Consider the following 27,632-nt stretch of genomic DNA (forward strand, 5'->3'; position numbering starts at 1 on the left):
AACCCTGCTAACATTTTTGATTCGGTATACGTATCGGGTATACAGCCTAGGTTCCGTCCGCTATCCGCAACCTGCGACGCGGGGGGTGGCATAGGGCCATGCCACTGGGATGTGTTCACCCAGAGCCCGCAATGGAGGGATTAAAACTTTTAAAATATGTTCTTGTTATAAGTTACATCAGAAAATGTATTTGAATGCAGTGAAAGTCCTCAAAAATAATGGCCACAAACAAAATTACAGATAGTATTCAAGAAAGAAGTAAAAACCCGAGAGCCGCACCAACGCAACAGATTCGTGAAGCGGACCGGTCAGTTCCAGATGACTAACACATGGAAGGGCAAGAAGGAGGCTGAACCGGAGATTGATGAAGATGGTCGACCACATCACAAGGTGGCGTTGATATGTGGTCCACCGGGTGTCGGGAAGACCACGCTAGCACATCTGTTGGCGAGACTGGCAGGTAAAGAGAAATTGATTATATATATTGCATAGGCTTACGGGTATCATCAAAAATATTGATTCATAGCCATATGAGTACCATCAATAACATTGATTCATAAGCAGATTGGTACTATCAAAAACATTCTTAGACAGATACTCTGATTAACAAGTGCCATTTTCGTCAAAACCTGATCTCATGCAACGAAAATTATGATTTTGGTCTCATTTGATTCGGAATACCATCTAGAACATTCTATCAAAATTACAAGAGGGGTTGAAAAAAAATGCAAAAGTTATAAACAATTAAGTACTTTACTAAACACTTTGGTGGTAAGCTATATTTAGCTTACACTGCCGATTGTTGTTGATCGAAGGGATCCATAAAATCTAATTATTAATTTTTCACCAACTAACTTTAACTATAACTTTAACTTTAACTACAATGCAAAATGTCAAATCTTTAGTTAAGAGGAGTCCACACCGCTCTTTTTTCCATACAAACGTTGTCCCTTGTTTCCTCCCTGGATAATACTAGTAGAGTTATAATTTTTTTCCTGAATATCTACAGCCACTAATACAATGTCCCTATATTTTCTTTTTTTCATAATTTAATTATTAAATAAGATATGAACGTTCAAAAACCCAAAAAAATGGCCAGATTTTTCGCTGTGTTCAAACACCCAGAAAACAGATTTGGCTAGATTATACAAAAAATATAAAACATAGGAACACAGCTCAAGCCTTTCTTTAATCTTTAATGAAAAAAGTACTTAAATCGGTTAAGTTTTGGAGAAGGAATCAGAGGACAACGAATCGTTGATTTTCTGCAGTTGTCTCTATTGCGTTCTGCGGTATAGGCTCAAGCCTATACCGCAGAACGCGATACCTCGAGGTAAGGGAGACAGCTATAGATATTACACATACTTTTTTTTCATTTCTCTAGCCCCTGGTGTATCCTCTTAAGGTTAAAAATGGATGCCATCAAGACACCATATTTAACCATAACCAAAGAGCTCGACACGGTTTTAAATGCACGTGACGAAAAAATAAACTAACGCTGTCATCATACAAAAACGCCATTTTTTACAGTTCTCCTATACCAGCAGCGCCCCCGCCTACGTTCATTTATAACCTTGTTGGACCAGCTGTTATCTGTCAATTTCTCCGTTAAAGTTAAAGCTAAATTTAGCCTTAACTATAACCATAACTTTAACCTTAACTTTAACCACGCCTCTGGTGCAACCCACACTAAAACAAAATTTTTTTTGTTGATGTTATAATATTTTAACTTGTAGTTTTTGCTACTACTTTAGTTAGTACAACCTCCCAAATGGAACTGCAAAAAAATTATATACTTTTTCCATAGCAGTCGTCTGGCATTCATATATTATACCATGTTTCTATCATATTTTTAGGTTACAGGCCAGTGGAGTTAAACGCGTCGGACGAACGTAGTACGGAGGCGTTTCAGACTGCATTACAGAGTGCCACTCAGATGCGGTCAGTCATCGACGCCGAGAAGCGACCCAACTGTCTCATACTCGGTATGTAAAGTGTTCAGATAACATTGTGTAAGAAAATTTTAGGTTTACTTAAAAATGTAAAAATTACGTTATAAGGTAAATAAATTGCAATATGATAGGCTTACAGAATAGGTGCACGAAAAACTTTAAAAATCAGTTTTATAAAAATACTTGACTTTTAAAATCAGCTGTAACCATAAGGGTCCGTGTTCTAAGCAATTTTTTATAATCCATATTTATTTCTCTACCTATATGCACAACAATTATTATCTGTTATGCAGTGAGTTGATACATATGGACTGGACAAACTTTAAATCGCATGATACACACGCATCAGCTTATAAGCTGCTAGTGTGCTTATTGATATAATAATAATAATAATAATAATATTTTTTCGCTCTATAACATAACGGTAAATATTGACTTATATTTCAGACGAAATCGACGGTGCTCCGGCACAGACAGTCGAGTTATTAGTGAAATGGTGTACCGCTAGCTCCAAGAAAGAAGAGGGTGGTAAGAAGAAAAACAAGACACAGCTGCTCCGGAGACCGGTCATAGCGATATGCAACGACCTATATGCGACTTCTTTGAGGACATTAAGGTAATAGTAGACTTATTTGTAAGACGTAGATTACACATTCAGTTCTTATCAATCTGGTAAAGATTGACGCGAAACTGAACGTCTATAGTGTGAACTATAGATTGATGGACTGATAATTTTTTATTATGTGCCTTTTAGCCATTAATCTGGCGTCAATCTCAGACTGATGGACTGAACTGATGCCAGATTGAGCGTGTAACCTGCGACTAAAGCTTAGTTCGAGATATAAGGCCAGATGAAATACTGCGTTTTTTAATAAAAAGATTTAAAGTTAAACTTTATTCACTTCACAATAGGATACACATTACATTGCGGTGGCTTACTGTGTAGAGATTTAAACTGTCCAGTAATGAATCATGTATCTTTTTGTGTAGCCAATCAGCTTCTACTAAATTACAATAATATTTCATTTGCCTAAACGGCTAAGCATTTTGCATGCCAAGTCGCAGGCTGAGACCTGTTATATCTTACGTCAAAATGTTATATTCTTGATTCTTTATTTTTCTGGTGCGTAAACATCGTAAATTAAAAAAATATATATATATATTATTTCCAGGCCAGTATCCCTAATAATCCGCGCGGGATGCGTTGGTACGGCACGGCTGGGCGCTCGACTAGCGGCGCTGGCGAAGGCGGAACATGTACGCACGGCTGCGCGCGCGTTGCCCGCACTGGCGGCGCGAGCGGCGGGCGACGTACGCGCCGCTATACACGCGCTTAGCTTTCTGCGGGCGCGGGGAGCGGGACAGGTATATAATTATTTATCAAGCTACTGTCACTGATAATAATAAGGCAAGGTAGGCTGCGTCGTGCGTGGTCATGCAATGTGCTCGGTGAGTAGATTTGTAGATTTTAATTATTGCTCACCATATTCTTCACCATTGCAGCTTCAGTTAGGCCAGTATCTGTTATATTTAATTAAAAGCAGTACCTCATAAATTTCACACTTGTCTACTAGTACGCTAGGCATGGCCACCATAAAAGGGTTTTTCTCGTTTACAGAAGAAAAGATAAAATGAGAAAAAAAAACACAAATCTCTATTTCTGTTCTTTCCCATTTCTAGTGTAATTTTAAGTCTGCTTGTTAAGATAGAAGCATTAATCGTCTAGAAAACATTACGGTTTTGTTTGCACAGAAAATAACGTTACTAAATACGTAACAAAATTTCCAGATAACAGTAGAAGATGTGGAGAAGACAGCGATAGGCGCGAAGGACCACACGCGGAGTATGATGGAGGCGCTACAAGCTATATTCACGATCCACGACACGGAATCCGAGGCCATATTACGGACTATACAAGCGGCTGGGGAGTATGATAGGTAAATAGAATCTTAGGAATTATCAGAGTAATTGATTATAAGTTACGTAAAATTTTTGTTGTGATCTGTCGGCTTGACTGGCTAAACTACGCCGGTGCATGAATAAATAAATACCCTAATGATGAAGCCTTTAACTTCTCTATGCTTTTACGTAATTTTCGTAACCGCCAAATATAAAAAAGGACAGTTTGTTAAATCGTAATTAATTTACATATTATATTCAAACGCTAATGCAGTGTTGGATGAATAAACAAATGAAAAAGGTGGTGATGAAAATCTCAGTAAATGTTTATTCTATTAATAATTTGTGTTTAACATTTATCTATGTTCAGTTGGGCGCGAGTTTTTGGTCCGTAATAAAAGTAACAATCGATCGACCAAACATACAATTTACAATCTTGAACCATCAAATTACAGGCTAGCAGACGGTATATTCGAGAACTACCTCACCGCTCGCGTCGACGCGCGCCTCCACATCGCGTGCGAGGCGAGCAGCTGGCTCCAGCTGTTCGACACCGTGCACAGCTGGACGCAGCGCACGCAGAACTACACCATGTACGGCGCGCTGCCGTACATCCTGTCGCGCTGCCACCAGCTGCTGGCGTCGCGGCAGCCGCAGAAGATCAAGTTCCCGACGCAGGCGCAGGAGGTGAGTGACGTCACAATGTAGTACATTTTGTATGATTTTTTTTTTAATTCAATTGGTCTTTCAAATTTTTATGTCACTTGTTGCATGACAAAAAATTATACGAAAACTTTTTTGATTGCAACATTCTCGACGTGTTTAAATTTTATCCATCTTGTCATTTTTAAACATCTCTTTAAAATAGCTGATGGGTTTTCAATAACATAATTCTATGGCATTAAGTTTATTACCTACATAATTTAAATTCTCTTTTTATAGATGTTCCGAAAGAAAGCGGAGTTGGACGGCATCACGTGGTCGGTGTGGCGCGGCAGCTGCCCGCAGGTGGCGTGCGCGCGACGCACGCTACGGGTCGACGTGCTGCCGCTGCTTCCGTACCTGCTCGCGCCGCAGCTGCGCTCCGCCAACGTGCAGGTGAGAGGGAGATAGCACTAGTACCCTCATGGACACTCGCAACACAAAAGGAGTTATAGCGATTACACATTACGCGACAACAATGTCCAATAAAAAGTGCAAGCGCTGTTATATTTTAGTATAGTTTTTTTAGACTATTTGCGTTGATGCCCGTTTAAATGTTTGCTAACTTAATGACAAAATATTTTATTAGCTGTTGATTTATAACTTAATATTGGTTCCAGTTATGCAGCGACGCCGAGAAGCGTCTAGTACGCACGGTGGCGGGCGCGATGTGCGAGTACGGCGTGCGGTACACGCAGCAGCGCACGGCGGACGGCTACGTGCACGCGCTCGAGCCCGACATACACCGCGTGGCGTTCCTCGGTGAGTGACGTCATATCATCATCATTATCACCATCGCATCATTATCATCATTATGATCACTGGGCTTTACAATAGTAAAGTGTAATAGTGAAGTAGCGGATAATATCCGCCAGTCCTTCGTGGTTTAGTTTAGAGAACTCGGTTTTTAACGCCCACCGCGTTTAAAGCTGAGTTCTCTAAACCGCGTTCTCTCTTTGGTTCGATTCCTGCATTGGGACCACAAAAATAGTCTTCAAGTTTGGTTAGGACAAAGCAAGTTTGCCTGTTTGTCAAGTCAGTCCTGCGCCTAGCCTCTACCGGTTTTTTTATCAGTTTATGCGTTATACTAAGTTATTCAACTAAATATATTATATTTTTCCAACAACAAAATGTTTTTTTAGGCAATCCGGACCGAGCTAAACCTCCGCCCGCGATCAGACAGGCGATAGCTCGCGAACAACAGCTGGAGGAGATACGACGAGCCGAGGAAATGGTAATCCATACTATACTAATATTATAAACGCGAAAGTTTGTCTGTTACCTCTTCACGCTAAAACCGCTGAACTGATTTTGCTGGAATTTGGGATGGAGATACTTTCAGTCATGGGAAAGGCGATAGGATACTTTTTATCCCGGAAAATGTACGGTACCCGCGCAATAAACAAATTTTTTCGCAACGGAGTTGCGGGCGTCATCTAGTTACTTCATAAATATCACTGACATGGTCACATACTCAAAGGGTATATCTATTGCTAAGACGCTGTTTGCCTGTCTGTCTGTCACCTAGCTGAAGATCATCTCAAGTAGCCAGGCTTTACTCTATATTAAAAACTGCAACATGCGCTTGAAATATTCACACTCATTTTCAAGGTTCGCTGTTTCGGCTGCCCTGTTACTGGTCTTTCGACTTCAAAAATGTCACAGACACAGTCGCATAACCTTTATTGGTATATAAATATTGTAAATGAATATGGCGACATTGACGACGCTTGATATAAATAAAATATAGCCAAACCTAACCTTCCTCATATTTGTATGTCGGTAACAACGGTAATTTACGAAACTTGCACGGACCCTGCTAATTTCTCGCGATCAGGCTAACTTATTTAAATGTCACCAGATGACCAAACCCAGTAAGGACAAGCCAGCACCTAAAGTCTCCAGTTCTCAACCCAAGACTAAACCTGAGGAGAAGACGGAGACTCGGCTACCCAACCACTTGCAGCGGCTCAACCCTAAAGCGCTAGAAAAGACTACGCCACAGGTATTTAAACAATTTTTACATGACTATGCTTGAAGGAGGGATATGTTTTTTTAAACAAGAAAAATATTTAAAATTATTTAAATAAAAAAAAATTAACATATTGAAACACAGAAAATGGATATAGTTAGAACTGCCATGTGTATGTACTTCGCGTGCCATCGCGTTCCCAAACGTTGTACAATGTCAAAATTTCGAAAGTCTGTTCTTTAGTCTGCGTTCCACCGTTATCGGAATCGGACGTCAATCGGAATTCTAAAAATGTCTAATTGTGCCGTATTGGGCTGTGGAAATTCGACTAGAAACGTTGGTCTAAATAGTGGATACGTTTCTTTTCATCGGTAAGTAATTTTATTATTAAATCATTTGTCCTTTATTTTAAAATCAATTATTTAATGTTAATCGTGGGTGGTTGTAGTTTTTACCATGAAATCTACGTGTGTACCGCATGATTCCTAATACATTGCCGCTTTAATTAGAAAATTACAGAGCCCGTTCTGTTTGTCCGCTATTGAGCGCGCAATGGAAATAAAACAATCGATACTTTCACTCATCGCTTAGTTTCGAGGTACAATCAATATTCTCATTTTTCTGTCAAATGAAGCAAATAGTGTTGTACATATTCTAATTAATCGATTTTCGAAACAGACATGAAACAGAGGAATGATGATGTTCGCTTTGGGATATTTTGTGACTCGGTAATTATATTTTATGTAATATGTATTTATGTTCCTGTTTAGTGATTTAGTTTAGAATAATCCTACTAATATTATAAAGGCGAAAGTTTGTTTGGATGTATGGATGTATAGATGTGTGGATGTATGGATATTTGTTACTCTTTCACGTAAAAACTACAGAACGGATTTTAATGAAACTTTACAGTAATATAGCTTATACATCAGAATAACACATAGGCTACAATTTTAACCGACTTTCAAAATGGGGGAGGTGTTATGTTCGTTTTCTTATGTTCAACGATTACTCCGCCGTTTGTTAACCGATTTTCAAAATTTTTCTTTTGGTATGTAGGGTATCATCACAATTTGGTATTATATTCACAAAAGTGGTGATCTGATGAAGGATCCATCCAGAACTCCTCAAAATTTATGGGGAAACATGTGGTGACTTCGGTTTCGTGAGAAGTATTCTAAGTATAATATATTACAAACAAGTAAGATTTTGCACCGAGGTATACCTGGTATACCGTGGTTCGGAAGGTGCTGAGAGAACTCCTGATTCTTTATAGATACATGTTTGGGAGTTTCGGCGTGGTTTTAAGAACGGAAAGCATATGCTACTATGCAAATTACATTCATCATCATCATCATTACTACCATAATATTATACCATGCATCGTCCCATGATTATGAGCCTTTTCATAGTATTTTAGATCGAGGCTCGAGTTTGTCAAGCGATAATTTAAAAAAAATCTATACTTAATATACTTAATAGCCTAACCTGAAGAGTATGTTTGCTTGAATGCGCTAATATCAGGAACTACAGGTCCGATTTAAAAACTTATTTCAGTGTTAGATATCTCATTTATCGAGTAAGACTATAGGCTAATAATAATATTATATTATCACGCTAAGACTAATACGATCGAAGAAACTCAGGAAAATGTGGTAAAAATGGGGAAAATATTAGAAAGGGTTTATCTCACGAACTACTGGAGCAATATTTGGCACTTATATAGAGTAGACCACGTGAAAGGAGTATTTAGATATCGGGCTCCCTGAGATCATATCAAAGGGTTTTCGTGGTTGGATACCGCTGTCGATTCTGGCGACACAGGAGATACAGTGGTGGGAATGTGTGGTGGGCCAAAGCCCGTTTAAGACAAAAAGGTGCGAGAAGATACTTTGTAGATATGGGTATTTGGTTTTCTCTGTGTAGATTTCTAAACCTTGCTTGCCTTGTCGCGTTTGAGCTTAGTCGTTGTTTTTTTAATATTTTGGTAAGGTTATTACATATCAATTAATGTTCACACAGATCATACTGATTGAAAGGTTTATTGACCTCACACGGCTAGTTTAGAGAATCATAAGTAGAGAGCTTATATTTAAATTTTCTGTCATACAAAGTATACACTAAGTGTTTAAACACACTAGGCCGAAGTTACGCGGCGTAAATTCCGCATGATTACGCCCGCAACGTATTTTAAATTACCGATGACACTATTCCGTCGCGTTCCCTCCGTATTTTGTATGCGTTTGACATTGCGGACGTAATCATAAGAAATTTACGCCGCGTAACTTCGGCCTAGTGTGTTTAGACACTAAGGCGAAGGCTGGTAGTTCTTTAGACGAAAGCCCTAACCTTTATAATAATTTGTAACTGACATGACGCCGTTTTTAAATGTTATTGATAAGCGAAACCTGTTGGAGTAAAATTATAACAACCTAAGCCACCGATTGTAATATTGACTGATTAAATTAGATGCGTTATTTCTAGTATCATTATCGAGATAAATATGAATACGTTACTATCATTCGTGTTCACGATACAAGCTAGTAAACAACCGTTTATATTGAAGTAAATATCCATCTAACATCCGGTAGAGTTGAATGTGAAGTGTAAACATCAATTTCCAAATGAAAGAAACCTGATAATAGTGTCAGCGAGTCGTATCTAGACGAGATCATTCCGGGCGCAATCCCACACGTACACGTAAATAAATAGCGGACACAGCTAGGGCTGTCACCTAACAGATATTGCAATAATAATAAAAAAAAAAGTAAATCGCTTTGTCTGTTTGAGACCTAACATGCCACAGACTCACACGTGAAACAATTCTTACGATGATTACTCCTCTGTTTTCGTCGGGAGCATATAATATTTTTTTTTATTATATGAGAATCTTTGATTAGGAAATTAAGCACAATTGTAGCAGCTCTTAAGTTTTACCCCAATTTATGTTTCTATAGATAGTGCTAGCCTCTGATTTATGTAGACTAGAACTACATACAATAAATTAAAAGTGGTGGAAGTAACCGCTGTAAGCACTAAGACGCCCTACTTGTAGTTTCGTTATTGTCGTCAGTTTATTGTTTTTACTATACCATTTTAATTTTAAGTATGTATAAATCAAGAATTTTTCCATTCCATCCATTTATCTATCTAATTGCAAAGTCTTTTTGAATCACTCCGTCATTGCAAAAAGAAGAAGTTGGTTTTTTGATAATTCCTGTCCAAGTTTTGGCAGCCCTATCCACGTAATGCAGCTAACAGTTTTCTGGAGCAGGTCGTTAGGCGGTGAATACGCGCGTTGATTGCCCGCGCCCGCAATGATGGAATATATTAGCGCGCTCATACTGTTAGCGAAGCCACGATGCATTGTAGCGTTGCGTCGACGCAGCGTTAACGCATCGTTGTACATAATATACGGGAATAATATATTAGAGCGCTCATGCTGTTAAAGCCACGGTAAACTATTGCGGTGCGTTGACGCAGCAGCATCGTTTATATAATACTAGCGACCCGCCCCGGCTTCGCATCGGGTGTAAAATATATAGCCACTGAAAAAATGATTAAAATCGATAGCCTATGATCCTTCACGTGGTCTACTTCTTATCTGTGCCAAATAACATAAAAATTGCTCCAGTGGTTCGCGAGATAAGCCCTTTCAAATAATTTCCCCCGTTTTTCCCACATTCCCCTATTTGTCTTAGCGTAATAAAATATAGCCTATAGCCTTCCTCAATAAATGGGCTATCTAACACTGAAAGATTTTTTCTAATCGGACCAGTAGTTCCTGCGATTAGCGCCTTCAAGTTAGCACTTTCAAATAATTTACCTCGTTTTTCCACATTTTCCTCTATTTCTTTTCTCCTATTAGTCTTAACGTGATAAAATATAGCCTATAGCCTTCCTCGATAAATGGGCTATCTAACACTGAAATAATGATCAAATTCCGTTGCGTAGTTTTAAAGATTAAAGAGAACAAAGTGGCATGAGGGAAAAAAAGCGACTTTGTTTTATAATAATTATAGATACAGGGTAAACATACAACGCTGCAACGTTTTTACGTACAGTGGAATATTTAATCCGCTTTTAGGAATTGGATATAAGCAAATTTTTCTATGACAGCTTTGCTATGCTAAGCAGCACTAAAAGCCGATACTGTCGTAGCCGCGTAGCCGATGCGGTAATATTTCGTGTCATCGTTGCGTCATGCGTTATACCGCAACGCCGCGAACGCAGTAGTGCAATGTGGCCTCACTATTATATTTTTTACACCACGTTGCACTTATAGGCATACCGGACTCACGTAAAATTGATATCATAATGTCTCTCGAACAGCGTCGTTTTTATGGCAAAAACGGCCAACGTAATAAAGAATTATGCGACGTTAGAGCAAGCTGATAAAATATGCACTCACAATAGTTAGTGTTAATCTAGAAATTCATTAACATAATGTCTAATGTATGGGTACCTAATTAGAGCCGTATTTGCCTAACGTCATAGATTAAGATATGTATAGACGCGACAGATGTTATATTCCATTAGGAATTTTATTCTTAGTTGTTATCCTGTTAAATTTTAAGAGCTAGATTCTATGGAACCACTTGTAATCTGTTTTGCAGACAGAAAAATACTGTAACAATTTCTGAAACAAGTAATATTCATGCAACTTTCAATAATTTCAAAGTATTGTATTTAATACAATAAAATATCCTTTATATTTGTACGTGGGAAACAAAATGTCACTGTTTAAAAGCGATGTAAATAGGCATTTGCTGTCAGGTAGTTGTATCTTTGACTAGCCGCGGGTAGCAGATTCATAGCTCCAACTGTGAATACTCCACGAGTTGCCACAAAAGAGATGATTAGCTCGCCTGCCCGCCGCATTCAAATGGTTAATGGTGTCTACACAGCGCAATAGGCATAATACTATCAGTACTGTCGCCTTTATACGCTGTTTCCTCTTTGACTCGGAAAAGGATTTCATTTCGAAAGTTGCGAATGGAAATGGAAAATGTAGAGTTGATGATATCTATAGATGGGTGTAATATCTTTGTTTGTTACCTTTCCACGCTTAAATTCCTGAACTGATTTAGATGAAATTTAGGACGCTGTGAATCTCAGGAACAGACATAAGATAGTTATATCAGATAAATGATTACTTGCATTAAGAGGGTGACTAACCCAAAAAATCAAACATCGTCCTTCTCTCTTCACATTCACGCCCGTCTTTCATATGCCAGGTGAAAAAGGACGGCGCGGAATCATCGTCAAATGAGTTTTTTCTCAATAACTCGATAAATATACAATATTTAAAAAATTAGCTAGGTCGGTTTCTCACGTGTTAAAATATTAACTTAATTCAATGCACGGTTATGGCAATAAATGAAAATTCGTGAAAATTAGATGCATATTCCTTGTGATTTTTTTCTATAGAGAAAATTTTAAGATATCGTGTTTTGCTCACATCGAATTCTTGGAAATATAATGAACTATCTAATTTTAGAAAATGAAACAATTCGGGGCGTATTTTCAAGTATAAAAATGAATTATAAAATCGTAAATGTTGAGTTAGTCGCACCCTTTAAAAAAGCTCTTTTTTATGCAAGCAAAAATTGCTGAACGGATTTGATTGGTTGATATAGTTTTGAATGTTTGTAATTAGCCTAAGGCGTAGGTCAAAGATTTTTAACCACGAAAAAAAATTACTTTCAATGAGTTTGTCTTCTGATTGTCCGCACGAAACCGCGATTATGGTAAAGAGCAAAGTGATTAAAAAAAGTTGTAGGTCTGGGCTATTATTTATTTAAAACAGAGATATGATTTCCTGTCTCAATTTTTGCTCCAAAATCTGCCAATCTAAAAATTACTCGACAATTTTTGATTACAATAATAACGACGATAAATAATTCGCTCGGAAAACATTGGGAATAAGCTGTCAGAGCTAAATCCTCAACCTTATTTCTTTTTGTAGTCTGTGCAAAAATGATCCTTAAGGCGGTAGAATAAGGGTGTTGTGAAAGGTAAAATAAGGCAAAGGGACTGTAAGCTCCTATCAGAAGTTTGGATAATTTGTCAATTCGTCCGTCCGTCGGCCAAACAATAACTAATCACAATAAAAGGGTTGGTACTCTATTAAAAACTCACTAAGAATTCCGACGGAGGGTCGGGTTAGGCGCGACGCACACTTGCAGACTGTTTATGATTGAATTCTTATGTTTTAGTGAAAAAGAAAAATAATAAATATTCACAGCCGAACAGCCTCCTCGTTTTTTGGAAGTCGGTTAAAAAATATTTAGCTAAGAGTGCTAAGACACTTGTGAAATTGAATCAAATAGTTGAAGAACTGCAAAAAACTAAATATAGATTTTGTTGCTGTAGTCAAAAATGAAAGTTAATATTATTATTTGTATCAATAATATTATTACGTTTTATGTGTAAATAATATGAATATTATTAAATGTGAATGCTTTTGTAACAAACTAAACATTTTAAACAATTAAATCGAAATGAAATGATTTCAATGCTGATTACTATTTGTATTTGTGTTTTCAATTTTCATTATTAACTAGCTGTCCCGGCAAACGTTGTTTTGCCATAAAATGATTTTCCCTGTTTTCCTGCTTTTCTCTTGAAGTTTTTTCTGATTTTTTTTCTATAAACCTTACTGAGCCCGAGACCTTTCCAACGAATGCAAAACCGTGGAAATCGGTTCGTGCGTTCTGGAGTTCTAGCGTCAGGAAGGAAAACCCGACCTATTTTTATATATTAGATTTATAAAGGTCCAACAATTTAGGGGGATATTACATTATCATTTATATTGGATCATTTCTATGATCATATATAGGATCCAATATATATGATCATTTGATCATATCTGCATATTACATTATCATATTTCATTGATCCTATTTTACGTCATATGTGGTTTCAATAGCCAATGGAGAGCGCTAACGCTGACAGGTATTGACGTCAGGATTACTAGATCTCAGAGAATTCGATTTGTCAAAAGACATCGTCATTTTTAATATGGCTTGTTTTTTGTTATTTCAGCAAGATTATCCAAGTATATAATTAGAAAAATAATTACATTACATTATTTGAAACATATTAACGAACAAGAAATTAAAAACTCTTTTTTATATTAAATAACTGGCAACACCTATTTCTATGACCGTATTGGATCCAATCTCTCAGCAAATGTCAAAAATCTATGATCAAGGAAGAAATGAATCATATGTCTATATTGCATTATCCAATATCATTGACTCAATGATCTCGGATCCAATATAATATATGATAATCTAATATCCCCCTTAAAGACGAAGAGATAACTAACAGACATACAGACTTTCCCAATCTATCTGTATAAATGAAAATGAATTTTAAATTTTAGTCTCGCTATGACTTGAGAACGGCTTAAGCGATTTGGCTAATTTTAATCTTGAAATCCAGGAAAGGTTTATATTAGGAGAAAAGTGATGCGAAGTTGGGCCACTTAGGTGGCACCTAGTAATAATATTAATATAGATTGTATATATTCTGTCTTAGTGTGCGTCTCGGGAGTTTTTCCCAAGTTTTTCCCCGCTAATGGCGGGGCGTCAGTGAAAGTGGTGGCCGCCATAAACAATTCAGCCGCGATTAATGCCCACAAGGCACAAGTACACCACAACAATCGCGGTTATTCATTTACATAAGTATGAAGTATATATTACTAGCTGTTGCCCGCGACTTCATCCGCGTGGACTTCAGTTTATAGCGCGCGGTGTCAACAAAATTGTTGTAAAATTTAAAAGCTTTTTAAAACCCTGGTACCCCTTAAATCAAAATACCCAAAAACAGCACATAATATTTCATTATTTTAAATTAAACTTTATTTATGCCAAATTTTAAAGATTATTTAGCTCCCCATTACACAACTTTACCCATAAACAGCTATAATTTATCATTCATAGGTTTAAGGTTACGTCACTGCATACTGCATAGATAAAGTACTGAGTAGTGACTTATAGAAAATCGTGTAAAACAATCTAAAGAATCGAAAAATATAATTTGGGATGGTACCACATCTTATAGAAACTTTTAAAAGCAAGCGATAGCGCGATGTAAATGACTCTTAGCGCTATCTGTTTTGAATTTTTGAAACTAACTTAATTTGAACAAATTTACGCATTTTCACCCCCTTACAACCCCTTTTTCCAGTTAAAAAATAGCGTATGTCCTTTCTCAGGCTTTAGACTATATGTGCACAAAATTTCATTACAATCGGTTCAGAAGTTTTGGCATGAAAGCGAGACAGACAGACAGACAGACAGAGATACTTTCGCATTTATAATATTATCTATTTATATGTTTCATATAAAAATATTGGTATTTTGTTTTAACAACCGCAAGAATCGCGGTCTTTCATTAACATAAAGGTTCAAGTTGGAACCGAACGACACGCGACAACTGCAGACGTGTCGCCGCGACACTACTGGTTTCTATGTATTTCTATGAAACAGCCTTCGCAGCTAGCGACACCAAGTTAGCGACACTTCATAGAAGTACATAGAAACCAGTAGTGTCGCGAGTCGCGACGACACGTCGTCTGCTGCCGCTTCATGTAGCGGGCTTTCAAGTTGTACCAGTATTTATTATATTGATCGGTCACAAGCCGTAGAAAAATTGAGCCATTGACATTCGTTGCTAGTCTCTTCCAACTTAAAAATATAGGTATCTGCTTTCTACTTACATGTTTTACTGCCGAACTCACGACGACGAATATTACTTAACTGTAATTAAAAATGAAGATTTCGACATAAGTCCCACATAATATTATCTAAAGTCAAAATCTGCATTTAATTACAGTTAAGTGATTAATATTCGTCTCTGAGTGTGGCAGATAATATTATTTGAACCGCATACAAATATTTTGATATAATATGAAAAAGAATGGAAGCATTTCTTGACGACCTCTGTGGCTCAGTTGGTAGGCTGTTGGTAGCTCAAGCCGGTGGTCGCGGTTTCGAATCCCGCCGACGGAACAAAAAGTTTTCAAAGTTCCTGGGTCATGGATGTGTATTGAATATGTGTATCATATAATAAAAATCTTAAATAGGTGCGAGTATATGTATAGTATAAAAGTATTAAATATATTTCCGTTGTCTGGTACCCGTAACACAAGTCCTTCAGGTACTTAGCACGGGGCCACACTGACGTGGTGTGAAGCGTCCATAGATATTATAATAATATTATATTATTGTTATTTCTTTTGACTGATTTCCACAACTGTTTAAAAAACTTTAACACAACAAAGTCCTGAAAACCTCGTAATATAAAAGAAATCTAATGTGTATCTATGTAAATATAAGAAAACTTTATTTACTTTCGACCGCTTTATACAAAAACATAATATCACATAACCTATTGTATATAAACCTCTAACGCCAATATTGGAAACAATCTCCATAAAGAACGTATCATAAATATATTACGTTCAATCCGGGGCTAAGTGAGGGTAGATTTATATGTGGGCGGCGCGCCGTAATGGCCGTGCGATCACTTACTACCTACTGCGATTGGTAAGGTTTTACTAGCGGAAAAGGCTTTAGTGGTGACCACACTTCTGAAAAAAAAAACTTGAGAGGTGTCAAGGGACACCCGAATGGAACTAATTTATTTGTTATATTCAAAAAACCTGTATACAATATACACTCAGAAAATTATTTAAAAAAAACGCCATTTATTGACGCCCAGGAATACTAACAACGCGTCGCTGTTTATTTTAAAAAAGCCATCTAGTTGACGCACAGGAATACTTACTATCAACGCCCCCTAACTAGGAGCAGACCCCTAACATGCAGGTACTAATAAAAAAGTGTCGAGGTAAAATCAAGGTCAAATATCGTTCTGTCTAGCCTTAAGATTTACGCCGAACGCGCGATAAGAAACTTCGTTTCAAAAGTATTGGGACGCGCTGTTGCACCTACTGCGGCGATCAGCAAGGGGGTTACAATAACGGAAAAGGCGTTTATGAACGAGGGCCAGATTTTTTTTATAAAATAGTCATGCCACCACAGAAATGGATATAGTTAGAACTGCCATGTGTATGTACTTCGCGTGCCATCGCGTTCCCAAACGTTGTACAATGTCAAAATTTCGAAAGTCTGTTCTTTAGTCTGCGCTCCACCGTTATCGGAATCGGACGTCAATCGGAATTTTAAAAATTCTAATTGTGCCGTATTGGGCTGTGGAAATTCGACTAGAAACGTTGGTCTAAATAGTGGATACGTTTCTTTTCATCGGTAAGTAATTTTATTATTAAATCATGTGTCCTTTATTTTAAAATCAATTACGAGGGCTGCTATTTATGTATCCGGAACTGGCCACTTACAGGAACAATATTTAAAAAGTAATTACAACAATTGAAAATAGAACTCTTTGGTTGAAGAATACATTTTGTTTCATGTGACTGTCAATTATTTTTCCATTGTGGCGTCATTTTGAAAATTGCGTGTCTTCATTTGCCATGGATTTAACGCGTGAACATTTTCGTGCAATGATTTACTACGATTTTCGGCGTGGGCTAAATCAACAACAGTGCTTTAATCAACTCACCGCAACTTTTGGAGATGAAGCACCATCAAAAACCACTGTTTATCACTGGTACAGTGAGTTTAATCGTGGGCGGTCTATGCTCACGGATGAAAATAAAGAAGGTCGCTCAAAAACAGCTGTTGTCCCACAAAATATAGATGCTGTGCGGGAACTAATAATGCGTGATCGTCATATTACATATCGCGAGATAGAGGCGTCCTTAGGCATAAGTATGACGAGCATACATAAGATATTACACGAACATTTGGCTGTAAAAAAAATATGTTCGCGTTGGATTCCGCACAACTTGACAATCGATCAAAAACGGGCTCGTGTCGATTGGTGCAAAAAAATGATAAAAAAATACAACCGTGGTACGTCAAAAGCCGTTTATAATATCTTCACAGGTGATGAATCTTGGATCTATGCATATGACCCCGAAACTAAACAACAGTCAACGGTGTGGGTGTTCCAAGATGAGCCGAAACCAACAAAAGTTACTCGTGCAAAAAGTACTTTGAAGCAAATGGTCGCCTGTTTTTTTGGAATTAATGGACATGTGGCTACAGTGCCATTAGAGAATCGTAAAACGGTTAATTCTGAATGGTATACGACCATTTGTTTACCAGAAGTCTTTGAAGAAATAAGAAAGGACAACCGACAACGCAGAATCATATTACATCACGACAATGCTAGCTGTCACACCTCAGCTGAAACAACTCAGTTTTTGGAGGGTCAAAAGATCGAATTGACTGGTCATCCGCCGTACAGCCCTGATTTGGCACCTAACGATTTCTTTTTATTTCCATACGCGAAGAACAAATTACGTGGTCAACGTTTTTCGAGCCGCGAAGAGGCTGTTGATGCGTTCAAAATGCACATTTTGGAGATACCTCAATCAGAATGGAAAAAGTGCTATGAAAATTGGTTCCAGCGTATGCAAAAGTGTGTCGATCATCGCGGCGAATATTTTGAAAAGCAATAAAACCATATTAAATGATATATGTTTGTTTCTTTTTTTAATTCCGGATACATAAATAGCAGCCCTCGTATTTAATGTTAATCGTGGGTGGTTGTAGTTTTTACCATGAAATCTACGTAACTGCGTGTGTACCGCATGATTCCTAATACATTGCCGCTTTAGTTAGAAAGTTTGTCCGCTATTGAGCGCGCAATGGAAATAAAACAATCGATACTTTCACTCATCGCTTAGTTTCGAGGTACAGTTAATATTCTCATTTTTCTGTCAAATGAAGCAAATAGTGTTGTACATATTCTCGATTCTAATTAATCGATTTTCGAAACAGACATGAAACAGGAATGATAATGTTCGCTTTGGGATATTTTGTGTCTCGGTAATTATATTTTATGTAATATGTATTTATGTTCCTGTTTAGTGATTTAGTTTAGAATAATATAATATATTACTATCGGTTCTAACTAGATCCATTTCTGTGCATGCCACGCTCTTTTAGCCTAGTGTCCAACCTACTGCGCCAATTTGCCACATGGTGCAACACTGCCGGCAAAAGTCGGCATTGGAGAATCTTTCGTTCGAAGATCAGGGTGCTGGAATATGATATAAACAGTGATTATTGAAACTTGGTTTTATTAATGAGACTAACTGATGAAAAAGCCTGTGATAAATTATCGTCACATGGCATTAAAACTCAACTAAATCCAATGTAAGACGTAGATAATATATATGTCTGATATACTGTATGTAACATAATATTTGTACAAAACAAAGGATTTGATTTAAAACCTTTATTATCACTGGTGAAAGGTTATAATATAATAACTCCCACACCGGTTTCGGTGACAGTGGCCGGTTTAATTGAAACCAGGCCAGTTACGCATGAGTGATTTTTATAGTGCCCAAGTGTGTGCGCTGTACACAAGAGCACACACACTATTTCGTTACTCTCATTACCCAGTGGGACGGAAGACCGACACGACTGGCGAGAGATCAGGCGCAGGACCGACTTTTTACATGCCCATCCGACGCATGGTGAAAGATTAGTTGCTTAAACAGCAAACAAGAAATAGAAAAAGCAAGTTATAAATACTGAGTTTGAATGTGAATAAAAAATATTCTGTGTCACCAAATGACTACCATTTATTTTGGTTTCATTGATTTTTAATGTTAACAGACATATTATGGTTTAATTGTCTTGTGTAGATAAGATGTGCCCCTTGCCTTTTTCGATAACAGCTTAATTTCGCCTCGGATAACCCCCTATGTTATTTGCCTCCTATTGTTATGCTACTAATAGTCGGATTTTATTACTCCTCTCTCGCAGTGACTAAGTCAATAGGCGATGACGAGCAACAATCGCAATATTAGTTAAGATTACCCGGAATTAAGTGGCAACCCTAGCTTTGTGGCCATTAGGGGTGGCAAGTACACGTTTTTATGAGAAAATTATATATATTTTTGTGCATTTTAGGGTTTATACAATATGTATAAAACAACAAGTAATTTAAGTCCAAAAACTTTAAATGAAGAAAGTTATACAACTTTTCCTGGCAAAACGAAATGAATGATCAATCTGGACAGATCAAACCTTTAGAAAAATCTTTCCTTGCTTACATTGCAATATCTTCAACAAGGTTATAAGTTATAACTTACTATACTGTTATTGCAGTTGACTTAGTATACTGTTAACTATGACAGAACGGTAATTAACCGTTTTTTTATGTTTCTGGCATATCTTTAACACATCTAAAAACAAGAAAATTCAACAAAAGAACAAAACTTTCAGCTCACAGTAAACAAAATAACAATTATTTGTAACCTATATATTAAGGCAGTTGTAAGTGGCAACCCTAATGGGAGGGAGGAAAACAATTTGTTAAGTCTGTCGTACAATAAAATAGTTGTATTGTGCGCTGAGTGCCGTCCCCGCCCTCCGTGATTGTTCCTATACTATTACACCCCGCTAAATGGACGCGACTGTACCGTTAGAACCCGCTAAATGGACGCGACTGTGCCGTTAGACCCGCTAAATGGACGCGACTGTACTTAAGAGACTTTAACGTTACTTAAGGCGACGCCTTGGTAATTTGGCTGTAGCGATATCGATATCTGAGCAATGACTAAAGCTAAGAAATTAAAGTTAATTATCAGTATTCATCATGTCTTCATCTTTGAATTACCCATAGCATAACACGATTGGTCAACTTTTATAACACAGAATAATCAATCAAAAAGACCTCTGTAAAAAAGGGGATTCTAATTTTGCCAACAGAGAGAGAGAGACGACTGTAAACGACTGTACTTCGCCTAATGACGTTTTATATCGCTTTTGAGAGCTCATCTGACTCTAAAAATCAAACATCGTCCTTCTCTCTTCACACTCACGCCCGTCTTTCATATGCCAGGTGAAAAAGGACTACGCGGAATCATCGCCGAGTTAGTTTTACTTGAATAAAAGACGAACTATAATGATTATGAAAAAAGTGTTTTCAGCAAATTTAGGTTTTATCAATACCTTTTTAGATATTAAAAAAATATTAAAGAAAAGACATCAAACTTCGAAGATCCAAGCAAAAATGTGTTTAAACAAGGTTTTTTGTAAAAAAGAAACTATCGAGCATTTTTTGAGTAATCGTGTTTTCGTCTTGAGCATGTAATCTTTATGAACTGAAGTTACTTGTGTCAAAAAATTAGTTTTCTAGACCTTACAGATTTTGAGATCTAGGTTAAAGTATGTAGTCAAGTTAGGGTCATATGGGCTCTTAATTACAGTACCCCGATTGTGCTACTGTAATACCACATTAATGCAGCTGAACTACAACAGCTAACAAAATATTAACATTACCGTATAAGTACGTGAAACAAACTTTATAATATTGAATGTTGATTATACAAAGTGTAACAAAACTAAGTGATAATACTTAGGGTATGTATGTGTCCCTTATGTAGAGTTCACTGTGAAAGTAGCAGCTCTGAACGAGGTATTTTTTTTGTGATTTGCACGGGCAAGTGCCCCAGTTTCATGATTTTTTCCATACAAAAGTGAAAAAGAAGTTACTCTTTCAGTGCTGCTACTTTCACAGCGAATTTTGTACAGGAGATCCATACGCACCCTAGTGTATTATCGCTTAGTTTTGGTACACCCTGTAATCTGTAATCATAAATCATAGAAAATCGCAGCTGAAATACTGTTGCAATTTTTGCGTTCCGGTATACATATTAGGGCCCTCCATAGGCGTACCCAGGTAGGGGCAGGGAGGGGGCTGCCCCACCCTGGAAGATAAAATAAACGTCAATTTTCCTGGCAAGTGGGATTTAAAAACGAGTTACGTCTCTGCGCAAAATGTAGTGTTGAAAACAAAATATTTTTCAGTCAGATTAATAAAAGTAAATTTTCATGATTTTTTATTTCAACATACCAGAATAACCATATTCTCGAAACGGGTATGAGCTGCCCCCCATAGCTGGACTCCTGGGTACGCCCATGAGCCCTCATATAACGGATTTCGGTCTTCCGTCTTTATAATTAAAAACAACCTGACAGAACCATCGAAACTCCACATCGATCACATACCAAAGTAATATAAAAAGATGAAATTAATAATTCACATATCCTAGGATTACTGTGATCCGGTGAATAATATACCCGCCCTAAACGGATAACCCTCGAGGCGGGGCTTTCCGATTGGCGCGCTCCCCGGAAGGATATGACCTATAGTTTTTCTTCTTAAGAACTTCCTTGGCATTGTCGAGTGATTTATGCTGGGGTTGGGGGTCGGGGGGCCCAGATTGATGGCCCCGTGTCCGGCAATCACATCTGCTGCGGGGGCAATTTGCCGCATATTCGTTTACCCCGGTTAGGCTGGTGACTGTGGTGCGATTTTTGTATCGAAGAATATCGTCATTATTGAAAAAAAAAAAACCGGCGAAGTGCGTGTCGTGCTACGCGCAATATAGGGTTCCGTAGTACTAGTTTTTGATAATTTTTGTATGGTCAATGAATGTACATTTATAACGTCTTTTACACTACTAACAACATCATCTTTTTTTTTATTCATTTATTCAAGACATTACAAAATTTTACAAGAAAACAATATGACTGTGGTTTCCCATACAAAAACCTATAAGGTTTATCTGTTTGAGAGAGACGTTCTGTTTAGGTATATACTATTCTTAAAGCTACTAAAGTATATTATTTTATGAGTACTCTTACATAACATTCTAAGATAACAATTTATTAAGTACAAAGCTTTAAGTTAATACTTTTTTTTTTCAGGATCAATGTTACACAACATGTTATTAATTACTTATTGTATTTCCACTTATACACATGCACATTGCACATACACATACATGGTTGTAACTTGTATATGTACAACGTACATATGCACATGTAGTATGTACAATGTACACATAATATTATGCACACCTGTACACTCTTACATTGTATTTATGCACAGATTACTTACTAATTACCTACGTACTGCACTTATGTTTCAGCTAATACTCAAGCTTGGATTTTTTTAATATTTTTTTTTATATTTACCTTTGTATTTAATTGAGTTTGGATAGGTACATGTATTGTAAATCAACAGGTAATTCATTTAAGTAAAAAGGTATGATATGTTCAAGTTCCCTTAAAAGGAATTTCAACGATTATTTTTCCGACCCAAATATCGACCAATAGAATTGCACCATTCGACGTCACGTGGTACAACCTACATGGTATTTATTATACTGATAATTTTTTGAAAATTTTCTCTGGTAGTTGCTATATATAAAAAACAAATTCTAATTCTATTGGCCGACATTTGGGACGGAAAAATAATCCCCCGAATACCACACGAGCTTCAAAATTATCTGGCATTTCCCTCAAGGTTCCCTGCAAACAAATAAAGTCGTCAAGTTTTTCAGGAAAAATCACTCGCGCTTCGCGCTCGTGATGTTTCAGGAAATGTCACTCGCGCTTCGCGCTCGTGATTTTTTAACCTGAAAAACTTGACTCCTTCATTTGTTTGCAACGAACCTATCGGGAAATACCCGATAATTTTGAAGCTCTTGTGGTATTATAAGTGAAAAGTTCCTTTATACATCGCCGAATAAATTTTTATTAGTCGATCGACTATTGTTCAATAACTCTTGAAGTCTTCTAAGCCGTGATAATTTTATTTTTAAATTCAGCATATTACCTACTCCTATGAGTTTTTAACATTTCCAGAAGCAACCGTTTAGCTGGTAGAAAGGGGGAGGGGGGGATATGATGTTTTTTCCACTTAAAAACACGATATTTCACCAATGGATCCCTAAATCGGAAAATGGTCTTTGAATACTCATAACATTTTTAAAAAACCTATCCAACGACACCCCACACGGTCGGGTGGCCGCGAAAAAAAATCATCCCCGCTTGATGTGTACCATCTTAAAAAATCTATACAGGGTGTAACAAAAATAAGTGATAATACTTTAGGGTGTGTACGTGTTCCTTGTAGAGAGTTCACTGTGAAAGTAGCAGCTCTGAAAGACGAAATTTTTTTTTCACTTTTGTATGGGCAAGGGCCCGAGCGTCACGAGTTTCCCCATACAAAAGTGAAAAAAAAATTTAGTCTTTCAGCGCTGCTACTTTCACAGTGAACTCTCTACAAGTAACACGTACACACCCTAAAGTATTATCACTTGTTTTTGTTACACCCTGTATATATAAAAGGGATTTTCAATTGTAAAACTCAGAAACGGCTGAAAGGATTGGGCTAATTTTAGTCTTAAAATATTCGTAGAAGTCCAGGGAAGGTTTTAAAGTGACACGAAGTTCACCGGGACAGCTAGTATATTTATACATTTTTATAAATATATTTTTTAAGATTTTATGTACCATTGTGTCGGCATCATTAATATGTGCATTAATGCTAAATTACGGCTTTGTAGGTCTTATAGCCTCTGAGCAAAACCGCGGACAGACAGACGAACGGATGGACAGACAGACGGACAGACGGACAGACGGATGGACAGACCGAAACTCTAAGGATTCCTTATTGACTACGGAACCCTAAAAAGGGATGTCACACTGTAGGCTGGAGCATGTCCAGACTCCAGACACAGTATCATGAATATTATCAAAGCAAAAGCTCAAAAAGTTGAACATCCTTAATATTATAAATGCGGAAGCGGGCAAAAGAGCAAACGGGTCACCTGATGGAAAGTTGCACGTGCGTTGTCAGTCTTGTATATTCCCTTCAAACCCTTCCTTTTGGCTTCACCTAAGTCGGGGTAATAAAGAACTGTACTATTACTACATATTCTGTCCGGTTGCTGTCGCGTCGTCCGAACCTACCCTTAGTGGGTGGTGTGCCATCGTAACGTGGCGCAAGTTTAAGTCGGCGGTGCTTTTACGCCGTTTGCTCCGCGAAATGGAATTAAACGTCTAATGGCTTTTGTGTTTTACCGCAGGTTTTATTACTGGAATTTGTTATTGTTAATCTTGAGATTTGAGGTTATTTTGGGATAAGAAGGATATTTGAATTCATATTTGAAGACATGAGCGGATGAAGTGGGTAACTAACATTTTACAACATAGGAGCAATTTTATTTCTCCCTTATAATTTCTACAAACCTTGTAGCTAATCTACTTCATCATCTAGGACCTAGCTAATGTATTATTAAATATAGAATCCACATTTTTTTCCATTTTGCTGGTTCTAAAGCCTTCATTTATGCAAAAAAGACAGTTTTCAACTTGTAAGTTACCCTTTTCATCCACTCATGTCTTAATTTATATGCAAATATTGTTTGTCTATCTGTCTGCTAAACTGATTTCGATAAAATTCTGTCTGAGGATACTTTGTGTCTCGAGAAAGATCTTTAAATATAACTTTTTTATCAATGAAAAATGTACGATTGTAGGTCGCATAATGAGTGTTAATAAAGTTGAAATATGCTGTTAAGTAAACGTTTATATAACTTTATCACTTTATATACTTTTTTTAAACTTTTGATTCGAGACACGATTAAAACCTTAATCTCTTACCGGCTACCGCTAAAGAAAAAATAAATCGAATGCAAATTTCATAAAGCATAGACAAAATTTTCTTTCGCCGCCGGATCATTTGTACATGGTGAAATTTGAATTTAGAACGCGGTCCCCGGGGCGAGAGCACAATATAAATGTGTACAGTAGCGCAACTCGGCCGGGTTCCTGAAATTGAACCTCAGAGACAAAGTTTTATTTTTATTTTACAAACAAGATGAAAAATTTGAATTTTGCACTAAAGTGAAAGTGATTTGCTCTCTGCATTTGTATGCTGCTCTCTATTGTTCTGCACTTATAAGGCACACAAATCTTAAGTGACTTAACTACAGAGATCAATGACGGTTGTTGAGATTCTATTTGCCACCAGAAGCTGCGATGTAGCCGTCAGGTCTAGCGTGTCAAAATGCTATCATATGTCACGATATAGCTGCCATATTATGTCACGATAACAACATGTCTATTTGACACGATAGACCATCATGGCAACATCGCGGCACCTGGTGCCAAATAGAATTTCAACTATCCATTATTACAAAAATCTGCCAAATCCCTGAGTGACGTGTGTGAGTCAGAATCAACGGTCTTGTACCAAGGTTTACTGTTTATTGCTTGTACTATGGCTAGAGCGCGCAAGGGGAGAGGGGCGGCAAATTGTAAGGGGGGGAGGAAAATTGTGAATTAGAGCCGCGGGCGCACCGCCGCTTGTTAGCTAGTTTTTACACTGGCAACCCCTTTGTGGGGAATTGCATCAATGCGAGAATTTAGCCGCTGCCTGGGGCACGATTCTCATGACTCGAATGCAGGTTACTTCACCCGCGCACGTGTTAACTCACGCGCGAACATTGTCATGAATTTCTTGTAATATTGAACCATACAATTTTGTCATAAACCCTTAAATTCATCAAAATTATTGAGAAGTCCTTAAAATTTCATCCGCAAATTCCGCATTCCGCAAAGCTTCGTAAATTATTAATCTCGTGCTTACTTATTTACCAAAATAATAGTAATTGTTATTTCTTAATTCTTAATTTCTTTCAGCGAATTCTATCTGTGATGATCATTCCTAATGTTTAGATGGATTTCTGAAATAATATAAAATAATCCTGGAAAAGTCCTTTCTGGTTTTTTCCCAGGTGTTTTGGGGGAAACCTTAAGTTGGTAACTCTGACAACCCGCGATCGAAGCGACCTTCGAGTCATGAGAATAGGGTGTTGTCGGTTGAGATTCGCGTTCTTTATTGCCATTATGCATTGTGCAATTTGCCGAATAATGTTCTAGATGGGTGCGGTATGTTTTCACTTTTGTCGTAGGTTTTGTGTTTTAGTTTTTACGACTGTAATAGAATTACTCAGATACTTTTAATGATTGCTTAACTTTAAGTAAATGAAGAGTTTGACCTAAAATGTACAAAGCTAATGTCGAAATCTTCATCAAATTAAGTTAAAAATAATAATAATTAATTAATCATAAAATAAAATCCGCATTTTTTTGATTTCAAATAACTTTTACGATCCTAAAGCATTAATCATTAAATAGATATTATTGCATCTGAGAAACCGATTATATTACATGAAAAAGTTAAAAAATTGTCTTTGAAACTTAAATGAGAGAAAGGCCGAAAAAAATTTTAGTTACTGTTTACCTATTGTTACTTTGATAAAGTATTAATCGATAAGTTTAATAAACAATGATCTACAAACATTATACTTACAGCAATTGAAACAAAAAAAAAAAAAACAAATCCAATGCGAAATTAAGAGGGAGGGAGGTGCAAGATAATTAGGCACAATTTGCGCGACAAATGTGACAATTTCTTCGGGCGCTGGAGATTACGACCCCTCATACTAACTAATCTTGTCACTAAGCCCATACTCCGACAAAGTTGAGTAAACAAAGTTTCTGCAAATATCAACCTTACGTCAAGGGCAAAGCGGTGATTTGAAGTGTAATGTAATTTGGTGGATTGTAGTCTGATTACCGATTTCGAATGTACGGATAGAAATTTAAACACGCGTGTAATTACTGAATTGTGGTTACAAACGGGTTGTTGAATCCGAATTACATTTTACACTCTACAAGCATGTTTTAAATTAAGAACGAACACCGCCATCTTGGAAAGTTTACTTGATTTTTTTCTTGTCTATGCATAATGCACCTGTCAATGTTTTCTGTCTATTACTCAATAAAAAAAAAACCTGAAAAACGTTGAGCAAGCGAGCAAGCACACGAGCAAGCTTCATTTGGAGCTCGCGCAAGCACACTGAAGAATGTATTTTTTGATATAAAAATAAATTCTCTATCTACAAACATAATACCTAATATTATATGCGATCTCATGCTCAACTATTCTTGTTATTATGGTAATCAAAAACGTAATCAACGTTGATCATTATTTTATTGGTCCATCTCGTTAAAATAAAATAAAAAAAACCCTTCTTGAATACTTAATTTGAACAGGCTGTATGTGTAAAGCGTTCGAAATTTAAACACGCGTTTAATTTAAAAATGTAACGCGCCATGTGCGGCGCCCGG

The 27,632-nt window shown here is 37.1% G+C and overlaps 1 protein-coding gene across 2 annotated transcripts in view; it reads left to right on the top strand.

Moving 5' to 3' along the window:
* LOC121735319 (chromosome transmission fidelity protein 18 homolog) overlaps positions 1 to 27,632 on the top strand; it is a 63,533-nt gene that overhangs the window by 14,398 nt on the left and 21,503 nt on the right. For both annotated transcript variants that reach the window (XM_042126102.1, XM_042126101.1), the window contains 10 exons: positions 241 to 460; positions 1,857 to 1,985; positions 2,400 to 2,568; positions 3,125 to 3,317; positions 3,741 to 3,889; positions 4,307 to 4,538; positions 4,794 to 4,949; positions 5,174 to 5,315; positions 5,696 to 5,787; positions 6,415 to 6,558. In XM_042126102.1, the coding sequence (XP_041982036.1) occupies positions 241 to 460; positions 1,857 to 1,985; positions 2,400 to 2,568; positions 3,125 to 3,317; positions 3,741 to 3,889; positions 4,307 to 4,538; positions 4,794 to 4,949; positions 5,174 to 5,315; positions 5,696 to 5,787; positions 6,415 to 6,558 (1,626 nt within the window). The remainder of the gene's footprint in view (positions 1 to 240; positions 461 to 1,856; positions 1,986 to 2,399; positions 2,569 to 3,124; positions 3,318 to 3,740; positions 3,890 to 4,306; positions 4,539 to 4,793; positions 4,950 to 5,173; positions 5,316 to 5,695; positions 5,788 to 6,414; positions 6,559 to 27,632) is intronic.

The sequence above is a fragment of the Aricia agestis genome, chromosome 17, assembly GCF_905147365.1.
Source record: "Aricia agestis chromosome 17, ilAriAges1.1, whole genome shotgun sequence".
Classification (NCBI taxonomy): domain Eukaryota; kingdom Metazoa; phylum Arthropoda; class Insecta; order Lepidoptera; family Lycaenidae; genus Aricia; species Aricia agestis.